Genomic DNA, 10909 nt, shown 5'->3' with positions numbered 1-10909 from the left:
TTGTTGTGTTCTCCCTTTGTTATTGTGCTCTCCCTGTTATTGTGTTCTTCCTTTGTTGTTGTTATTGTGCTCTCCCTTTGTTATTGTGCTCTCCCTTTGTTATTGTGCTGTATTTTCTATAGCTGCATTCCAGCAGTTGACATGTTTTGATGTATTTATTTAAGTTACATTTTATGTGATATGAAAGTGAAAGCTGTGTCTCTGTCCTCCATGGCGGCTGCTGACAGACAGAGCATGGCCGCCGGTCACTGCATGCTGCTCCTCGCACTGCTCTGCTCCCCAGTCACCGCTCTGGATCCATACTCCGTGGGAGCCGCCATCCTGGGCACGGGCTCGGTGCTGATCAAAGCCCTCCCGGGATCACAGTACTTCATGAGCCGCTCCTGCGGGGAGGAAACGCCGTTCAGCGGTTACGGTGAGATACCGGGCATGGCCTGAGAGGGGCAGCAGAGAGAGGGATCAGACAGCTTCCCGACCCTTCATCCCCTCCCTGCCTGCCTGCCGCAAGACCACGCCATATTCATATATCAAGACCCGCCCCTTAATATGGCCACAATGCAACACGCTAGCTTCGTCTCGAAATAGCTTCACATTCAAACAGATAACCCCGCCCCTAATGTATTCATGGCGCAACGGATAGCCACGCCCTATAATAGAATCCTATAGCATTAGATAGCCACGCCCCTTAATAGAATCCTATACCATTAGATAGCCTTCCCCCTTAAAACATTTACATTGCGACAGGACAGCTCTCCCGGTCCGGCCCATAATACTCCCAGACAGACTGACACTGTGAGACAGACAGACAGAGAGAGACAGACAGACTGACACTGTGAGACAGACAGACTGACACTGTGAGACAGACAGAGAGAGAGAGGCAGACAGACTGACACTGTGAGAGAGACAGACTGACACTGTGAGACAGACAGAGAGAGAGAGAGGCAGACTGACACTGTGAGAGAGACTGACAGAGAGAGACAGACAGACTGACACTGTGAGAGAGACAGACTGACACTGTGAGACAGAGAGACAGACTGACACTGTCAGACAGACAGAGAGAGACTGACACTGTAAGAGAGACTGACACTGTGAGACAGAGACAGACAGAGGGACAGACTGACACTGTGAGACAGACAGAGAGAGACAGACTGACACTGTGAGACAGACAGAGAGCGAGGCAGACTGACACTATGAGACAGACTGACACTGTCAGACAGACAGAGAGAGAGAGAGGCAGACTGACACTGAGACAGACAGAGAGAGAGGCAGACTGACACTGTGAGACAGAGAGAGAGAGAGAGAGACAGACTGACACTGAGACAGACAGAGAGAGGCAGACTGACACTGAGACAGACAGAGAGAGGCAGACTGACACTGTGAGACAGACAGAGAGAGGCTGTTACCATACTCTGAGAGACAATCACTGCGTGACTGTTACCATACTCTGAGAGACAATCACTGAGAGGCTGTTACCATACTCTGAGAGACAATCACTGAGTGACTGTTACCATACTCTGAGAGACAATCACTGTCAGACAGACAGAGAGAGATAGACTGACACTGTGAGACAGACAGAGAGAAAACAAAGTGACACTGTGAGACAGACAGAGAGAGAGAGGCAGACTGACACTGTGAGACAGATAGAGAGAGAGATAGACTGGCACTGTGAGACTGACACTGTCAGACAGACAGAGAGAGAGAGACTGACACTGAGACAGACTGACACTGTGAGACAGACAGAGAGAGAGAGGCAGACTGACACTGTGAGACAGACAGAGAGACAGACTGACTGTCAGACAGAGAGAGACAGACTGATACTGTGAGACAGAGACAGACAGACAGAGAGAGGCAGACTGACACCGTGAGACAGACAGAGACAGAGAGACAGACTGACACTGTCAGACAGAGAGAGAGAGGCAGACTGACACTGAGACAGACAGAGAGAGAGAGGCAGACGGACACTGTGAGACAGACAGAGAGAGAGAGAGACAGACTGACACTGAGACAGACAGAGAGATGCTGTTACCATACTCTGAGAGACAATCACTGAGTGACTGTTACCATACTCTGAGAGACAGACACTGAGTGACTGTTACCATACTCTGAGACAGACACTGAGTGACTGTTACCATACTCTGAGAGACAATCACTGAGTGACTGTTACCATACTCTGAGAGACAGACACTGAGTGACTGTTACCATACTCTGAGAGACAGACACTGAGTGACTGTTACCATACTCTGAGAGACAGACACTGAGTGTTATCATATAACTACCACTTTTGTTCCCCTTTAGGACTTTTAAAATGTGTTAAATAAATAATGCCTTAAAGGATCACTATAGTGTCAGGAAAACAAACTATATCATCCTTAGGACCCCCCCACCCTCAGGGCCCCCCTCCTTTGGCGCTGCCCCTTCAGCCACTAACCTTAATCAAGTGCCGGGCTCCCTCGGCGCTGGTGACCTCTCCTCCCCCGCCGTCAGCTCCCGAGTGGAGTGAAATGCGCATGTGCGGCAAGAGCCGCACGGGCATTCAAACAGTCCATAGGAAAGACAGCCACTAGAGGCTGGATTAACCCTGCTATGTAAACATAACAGTTTCTCTGAAACTGCTATGATTACATCTAAAGGGTTAAACATTGTGTGGTGGAATCTCGGTAAAAAAATAAATTTAGTAGGCCGAGATTACCACGTGGCATGTGTACGTGCATATGCTGACGTATCGATCAGTAGTGTACGGAGCATGTGCAAGAATACAGGATATAGTATTCCCCTCCTCCATTGTGCTGGACAAGCCATGCGGTCAAACAGGAAGTTAATTCTTACTTGTGTTGATTGGTTAAGAGAATGTGCGGGTGGAGCTTAATATGGGAGGAGTTATATGCCTATATAAGGAGCCTGCACTATTGTCCGGGGCTCAGAACTTGTGGTATTTTGGTGACGCTAGTCCCTCTGAGTCCCGATCGGTGATCCAATAAAGAATCTCTTCCTTCCTGAAGAAACCTGTGTCCATCTCTCTGTGCTTGGCTTCCGTCAGTTTCTCCGGTATCATTTGGTGCATTGGCCGGGAAGCTCATCGTTCAACGGTAGCTGAGAGGCAGAGGCGTGAGACGGTCTATCTTTGCCCACGTTCTCTACGGCTGCACCCCTGAACTTCTGCGTGGACCTCCCTTCGTCTCGGCGCCACTGGTCTGTTGTCCAGGAGATCATCGGCCTCTACGTGAGAAGTGCTGGGGTGTCCCCGTCGATGAGTGTGAACTCAGGTTCAGGAACGAGGAGGTAAGACAACTGCTGTTTTAGACGGCAGGACCCACTAGGGGTATACCGATTGTGCGGTAGGCCCAAAGGGGTTTTGAATCTGTGTATCTGCCCCCTCTGTCGGAGGGAAGGAGCGAAGGCGCACCGCTCGATCGAACGCTCTTTAGTCAGACCGTTTGATTTGGTTAGTCAGGCGGGGTCCTGGTGTAAATAGCCCTAGCCGGACACCGGTGTCTTGTCTAGACTAGCGTTCTAGGGTGTATATTACGTTCGCTAGGTCGGAGGGACCGGGAGACTAAGCGGCGCCTGTGTAAATTCGGTTCGCTAGTTCTCATCCTATCTGGGCTAAGTGGGAAGGCGTGTAAATTTGGAACCCACTAGACTTTTGATAGTGCGACTAAGAGGCGCCTGTGTAAATTCGGTTCTCTAGCTCGCTATATATGTGGTGATTGGGCAGTGTGGCTAACCAAAACGGGTGTATATAGTTTTAGGTAGTCCATTCAAGGTACTGGCCAATAGTTTAGTTGGGAATTGTAAATGTGTTAACGATTGTTTTAGTAAAGTGTATATCTTGTTAGATAGCGCGAGCTCAGCCGTCTAGCGAGAGTGTTAATAGTGTGTTGCTGTATTATAGTGCACGGTACCATAACCCTGTATATTTACTGACACTGTATATAAGTACTAATCATTGTTGTCCATTGCATGTTTAACACCATAACCACTAATAATTGTATTGTGACCTTAACTTGTGCTTTGACCTATGCTAACCGTACTGTAACCGCTAATTGTAAAAGACGATGTTACTGGGGTGTGTTATAGACGGGTAATTCGTATATAGAGAATTATAGCGTGGGTGACTGTATAGTTACGCCAAAGGGCATAATATTGATTATATAGTGACTGGTGTAACAGCTGTGTGTGTATGGGAATTCCCTGAGTGTTTATTGTTATTGTGTACGTTTCACTTGGTAACCGTACCACGTGGTGCTGTTGCCAGAGGAAACGGGTGTGACTGTTGAATAGTACGCGTGTATAGTATTCGTTGTCGACGACGTTCCATTGTTAAGTATGGGTGCGTCGCAGTCAACGATTCCGGATCCCTTAGGTTGTATGGTGAAGAATTTTAAAAAGGGATTCAAAACTTGTGATTTTGGGGTTAAGATGTCTCCTGTGCGTTTAGTTACTTTGTGCACTAGGGAGTGGCCTACTTTGGTTGCGGCATGGCCGCCACGTGGCAGTTTGGATCTAACTCTGGTACAGCGCTTACACGTGGCTGTATCAGGTAGGCCTGAACTTTACGGCCAGTTTCCTTATATTGACTGTTGGAGACAGGCCGTAAATGACTCGCCAAAATGGCTCCAGACATGCCACGAGGAGCAGTGTCGCCTCATGGTAGCTAGGACTTGTTCGTCCACTAGGACTGGTGTTAGGCCCATTTTGGACACGCCTCCTGAGTCCGAGATCCCTTTGCCGCCCCCTTACTTTCCGTTAAGAGGAAGTGACGCAAACGCAGGAAGTCCTGCAGCCCTCCCCTCATTACCCCCATCCACTTCCGCTTCCTCCTCCAGTACAGGATCCACCCCCCCTCGTACTAAATCTCCCCTTCCGGAACCAGAACCCACCCCCATTAGAAACGAATATCCTGATTTGGCGCCACTTCAGACTTCCGGTCAAGCTTCATCTAGCTCGGCTCGAAGTGTTTTATTTACGACCTTTTCCCAAAACCAACCTCCCACATCCCCATACCCTATCTCTCCCCGACCGGAACCCATGACTGACGCCTCTCTACGTAGCCCCATCCAAACCCGACAGTTGACTGGTGCCCAACAATTAAAGCACTATCAGATGCCTCTTCGTCTGAATCCCGGGTCAGCTTATATCGATGCCGCAGGTCAAATGGCACACGCTGACCCAGTCTTCGTATATGTCCCATTTACCACAACCGATCTTTTAAACTGGAAGACCCATAATTCCTCGTATACTGAGAAACCACAAGCCATGACTGATCTGTTCACCTCAATAGTACAGACGCATAATCCGACATGGGCTGATTGCCAGCAGTTACTAATGACTTTATTTAACAATGAGGAAAGGACAAGAATAAATCAAGCAGCCATAAAAGCACTAGAGGATAGAGCCCGTGTTTTGAACCAAGCTAATCCAGCAGCATGGGCCGCAACACATTATCCCAACACTGATCCCGATTGGAACGTAAATGGTGCTGATATGGTTCAACTCAGAGCCTATAGAGACGCTATAATTGCTGGCATGAAAGCAGGAGGAAAGAAAGCCATTAACATGTCGAAGACAGTTGAGGTGATCCAGAAAAGCGATGAAGCGCCCAGTGTCTTTTATGACCGATTATTGGAGGCATACCGCTTGTATACCCCCTTTAATCCGGAAGACGCAGACAATTCCCGAATGGTTAACTCCGCCTTTGTCAGCCAAGCATACGGAGATATTAAGCGCAAGCTACAAAAGTTAGAAGGGTTTGCAGGTATGTCCATCACCCAACTAATGGAGGTAGCAAATAAGGTCTATATGAACAGGGATACAGAAAGTAAGAAAGAGGAAGAGCGCAAGATGCGTAAAAAGGCTGATATGCTAGCGGTAGCGATCGCAGGCGTAGATAAACGGGGCCCAGATAGAGGCAATAATAGATGGAGTAGAGAGCCTTTGAGTAGGGATCAATGCGCGTATTGCAAGGAAGAAGGGCATTGGAGGAACGAATGTCCGCAAAGAGAGCAGTACGAGAGAGACCAACCCAGGGCAGGCTACGGAAACTTTAGAGGCAGAGCGAGAGGTAGAGGAGGCCCCGGAGGGAGTAATGGTTATAGAGGGAGTAATGGGAACAGAGGAAGTGTTAGGGAAGACAGGTATATTCCAGCAGCGCAAAGGTCCCGCGATAGAGAAGGTAGGGACTTTGTAGGATTGGCTGACACGGTCATGGAGGACTATTGATACCGACCGGGCTCCATCCCCCTTGGTCGAGCGGAGCCTATGGTCGATGTATCAATAGGGGGAAAAAGGAGTGCGTTCATGATCGACACTGGTGCTGAACATTCAGTGGTGACTAATCTAGTTGCTCCTCCATCTGGAAGGACTATTACTGTGATAGGAGCAACTGGAAGAAGTGCTGAAAAACCGGTTCTTAAAAGTCGACTCTGTACATTGGGAGGCCACGTAGTAAAACACCAATTCCTTTATATGCCTGAATGTCCAGTCCAATTGCTGGGACGTGATATGCTATCAAAATTACAAGCGCAGATTACGTTCCTACCAAATGGAACAACATCCTTAAAGTTTAATGGACCTTCAGGTATTATGACTTTATCCGTACCAAAGGAAGAAGAGTGGCGACTTTATACAGTGTTGACTAGCCAAAACCCTAGGAGTGATGAGACATTGTTTAACATACCAGGAGTTTGGGCAGAGAACAACCCACCAGGACTGGCCCGCAATATTCCACCTATAAAAATTGAACTGAAACTTGGGGTTTATCCAGTGAGCCTAAGACAATACCACATCCCACAGAAGGCTAAGAAGAACATCCAATCCTATCTGGATAAGTTCATACGGTATGGTATCCTAAAATTCTGTACTTCCCCCTGGAACACCCCATTGCTGCCTGTTCAAAAGCCCGATACAGATGAGTATCGACCTGTGCAGGACTTGAGAGCAGTCAATGATGCGGTTGTTAGTATACATCCAGTTGTACCCAATCCATATAACCTGCTTGCTTTAATTCCGGGCGGGGCTACTTACTTCACAGTCTTAGATCTCAAAGATGCCTTCTTTTGCCTCCGAATTGCCGCAGAAAGTCAATGTATTTTCGCTTTCCAATGGGAGAACGCTGTAACGGGCTCAAAACGCCAAATGACTTGGACAAGACTGCCCCAAGGGTTTAAAAATTCACCTACCCTATTTGGTTCAGCTCTAAGTCAAGATTTACTGGGTTTCGAGTCTATCCCAGGAGAATGTGTATTGTTACAATATGTAGATGACTTGTTGATAGCAGCAGTTACAAAAGAAAAATGTCAGCAAGCAACGCACGATCTACTACATATTCTCTGGAAGGCAGGATACAAGGTGTCCAGGAAGAAGGCTCAGTTGTGTTTGCCAACTGTCAAGTATCTGGGATTCCATATCTCTGAAGGTCAAAGGATTATGGGGCCAGAGAGAAAAGAAGCTGTCTGCCAAATACCAATACCCAAGAATAGAAGACAAGTGCGAGAATTCTTGGGGGCAGCAGGCTTCTGTAGGATATGGATTCCCAGCTATGCGATACTGGCAAAACCTCTGTACGCAGCCATCAAAGGTACAGAGCATGACCCCTTCTTATGGACCCAAGAACAGCAAACGGCATTTGAAGATGTGAAGAAGGCTTTGATGAGTGCCCCAGCATTAGGTCTACCTGATCACACACGACCATTCTACTTATATGTACACGAGCAAAGAAGAATGGCTGTGGGAGTATTGACACAGTACTTGGGATCATGGCAAAGACCTGTTGCCTATATGTCTAAGCAACTGGATGCAGTGGCCAGCGGACTTCCACCTTGTCTAAGAGCCGTAGCTGCAGCCGCCCTGCTAGTAGCTGAAGCCGATAAACTCACTCTGGGTCAAGAACTTTATGTACGAGTCCCACATGCAGTACAGACGTTGTTGGATTACAAAGGAAATCATTGGTTTAGTAACAGCCGTATGACCAAGTATCAAGCAATGTTGTGTGAAAACCCAAGAGTGCATTTAGAGACTGTAAACACCTTAAATCCAGCTACCCTTTTGCCGCAACCTACTGAAAGTCAACATGATTGTTTGGAAGTAATGGATGAAGTATTTTCAAGTAGACCAGATCTTCGTGATTTTCCCATCCAGAACCCCGATGTTCAATATTATACCGACGGCAGTAGTTATGTGAAAGAAGGGATCCGCTATGCAGGATATGCAGTAACAACAATAGACAAGGTGATAGAAGCTCGGCCACTGGCGAAAGGAACATCAGCACAAAAGGCAGAATTAATAGCACTAACACGAGCGTTACAATTGGCTGAAGGTTTAAGAGTGAATATCTATACGGACTCTAAGTATGCGTTTTTAACCACTCATGCCCACGGAGCTTTGTATAAAGAAAGAGGACTACTGAATTCAGAAGGCAAAGAAATCAAATACGCAGCCGAAATCCTACAACTATTGGAAGCAGTGTGGGAGCCGAAAGAAGTCGGTATCATACATTGTCGAGCGCATCTGAGAGGAGATGGTGATGTAACCAAGGGAAATCGGATGGCAGATAGTGCAGCTAAGCGTGCTGCTGAATCAGGAAGACAGGAGTATGTGGGGCATATAGCTGCTCTAATACCAACCCCACTGTCTCAATGGACTCCAGTTTATACAACTCAAGAAGAGGAGTGGTTAAAGACTGAACCGGGAAAGTATTTGGAGAACAAGTGGTATCAGCTAGAAGATGGAAGAATAGTCATACCAGCATCACTAGCGGTAGAAATTGTCCAAAATTATCACAACGGGACACATTCTGGGAGAGACAGTACTGAAGAATCTCTCAGGAAACATTTCTACATACCAAGATTGTCCAACTTGACTCAGGCCATTGTACGCAGATGTGTAACGTGTGCTAAGAATAATGCAAGACAAGGACCAGTAAAGCCACCAGGAGTCCAGTTTATGGGGGGACTCCCCATGTCCGATCTACAAATAGACTTTACAGTAATGCCTAAATCGGGTGGACATCGTTACCTGTTGGTAATTGTGTGCACCTATTCAGGCTGGGTAGAAGCATGTCCTACTCGTACAGAGAAAGCAGGAGAAGTTGTAAGATTCCTGCTACGAGAAATAATACCCCGATATGGACTACCCTGTTCTATAGGATCGGACAATGGTCCAGCTTTTGTTCACCAGTGCCTACAACAACTGACTCATATGCTTGGTATAAAGTGGAGGCTTCATACTGCATATAGACCCCAGAGTTCTGGTAAGGTAGAGAGAATGAATAGAACTATTAAGAACCAGTTGGCTAAAATGTGTCAGGAAACCCAACTTAAGTGGAACGTTCTCTTACCCATAGCTCTATTGCGAATCCGCAGTACCCCTACCAGAAGGATGGGCCTCTCTCCTTTTGAAATTATGTATGGGCGACCACCTCCCGTACTTGGTAACTTAAGGGGGGATTTGAGTCAGTTGGGAGAAGGAATTACCCGGCAGCAGGTTGTAGAGTTGGGTAAGACTATGGAGGAGGTACAGAAATGGGTACAAGATAGATTACCTGTGAATATTTATCCCCCTGTTCATAGTTATCATCCAGGAGACCAAGTGTGGATTAAAGAGTGGAATAATGTACCGTTAGGGCCCAAGTGGAGAGGTCCTTATGTTGTTCTTTTGTCTACCCCTACAGCGATAAAAGTAGCCGAAGTAACTCCGTGGATACATCACTCCAGGGTTAAACCAGCAGCAGTCGATTCTTGGCAAGTTACAGCAGATCCAGAGAATCCCTGCAAGATCCGGTTGAAACGCACTACTCAGTCGGAGTAACGAGGAATTATTGTGGATTACAAATTTTATTGTTACAGGTGTGAGTGAGAAGGCCATAATAAAGCCTGTCCGCTTACCAACACATAGTGTATAAGCCAGGAAAGTCCCGAAGGGACACCTGTGAAGACGAGCAGAACTCCATTCCCTGCAGCCCTCACATCCTGGAAGCTGAGGTTCCATCGCACGGACGAAGACTGAGGATGACGGCGAAAGATGTGCTTTTTATTGTGTTTATTTATATGTGTTTTTATATTCAGGAAGGTAGAGGTACCGACACTCCTAGCTGTGAGGTATGCATTAAGACTACGAGAACAGGTAACCATATTTCCCAAACCCTAATTTGGCATTCACAATACGAATGTAAAGGAGAGGTATCAAGATGTAGATACCTAAATATAGACTATAGTGTGTGCCATTTAGGAGTAGGAGAACCTAAGTGCTTCAGTCCAGAGTATCAACCTCGTACAATTTGGTTGACTCTCAGGAATGGAGATCCTCAGGGGACCCTAATTAATAAGACGGTGTTAGAATCCGTATATTCTTCGGGTGTTCTGCTATTTGATGCGTGTAAAGCGATATCAAGTGGTAGAAAGCCGTGGAATGTATGTGGGGATCTTAGATGGGAGAGGACGTATGGGTCTAATGATAAATATATTTGTCCCAGTAGTAAAAATAAATATGTAAGTCCTAGATGCCCAAATAAAGACTATAACTTTTGCCCATATTGGTCTTGTGTGGGGTGGGCGACTTGGGGACAGACAGTAGATAAAGACATGATAGTGACTAAGTTGCCGACTAGCCCTTATTGTAAGTCTATGGAATGTAACCCAGTCCATATACTTATTAATAACCCCGACAAGTTCCTAGATAAGTATGGAAATTTATTTGGGTTTCAGATATACGGGACGGGTTTAGATCCTGGGACATTATTGTTTATAGGGATAGAGACTGATACGGTATCCTCCCAGACTCATCAAGTATATCATTCCTTTTATGAAGAGATGAGTATAGATAATAAGATCCCCCATAACGCTAAAAACCTGTTCATTGACCTAGCTGAAAGTATTGCCGGTAGTCTTAATGTTACCAACTGCTATGTGTGTGG

The 10909-nt window shown here is 46.6% G+C and overlaps 1 protein-coding gene across 1 annotated transcript in view; it reads left to right on the top strand.

The window, feature by feature from the left end:
* Positions 1–210: 210 nt before the first annotated feature.
* LOC134573689 (torsin-1A-like) overlaps positions 211–10909 on the top strand; it is a 30429-nt gene continuing 19730 nt past the window's right edge. The window contains exon 1 of the mRNA XM_063433472.1: positions 211–415. Coding sequence (XP_063289542.1) covers positions 211–415 — 205 coding nt within the window. The remainder of the gene's footprint in view (positions 416–10909) is intronic.

Source organism: Pelobates fuscus, chromosome 9, assembly GCF_036172605.1.
Source record: "Pelobates fuscus isolate aPelFus1 chromosome 9, aPelFus1.pri, whole genome shotgun sequence".
Taxonomy (NCBI): Eukaryota; Metazoa; Chordata; class Amphibia; order Anura; family Pelobatidae; genus Pelobates; species Pelobates fuscus.
The sequence above is the reverse complement of the archived record's forward strand: the minus strand, read 5'-3'. Positions and strand labels throughout refer to the sequence as shown.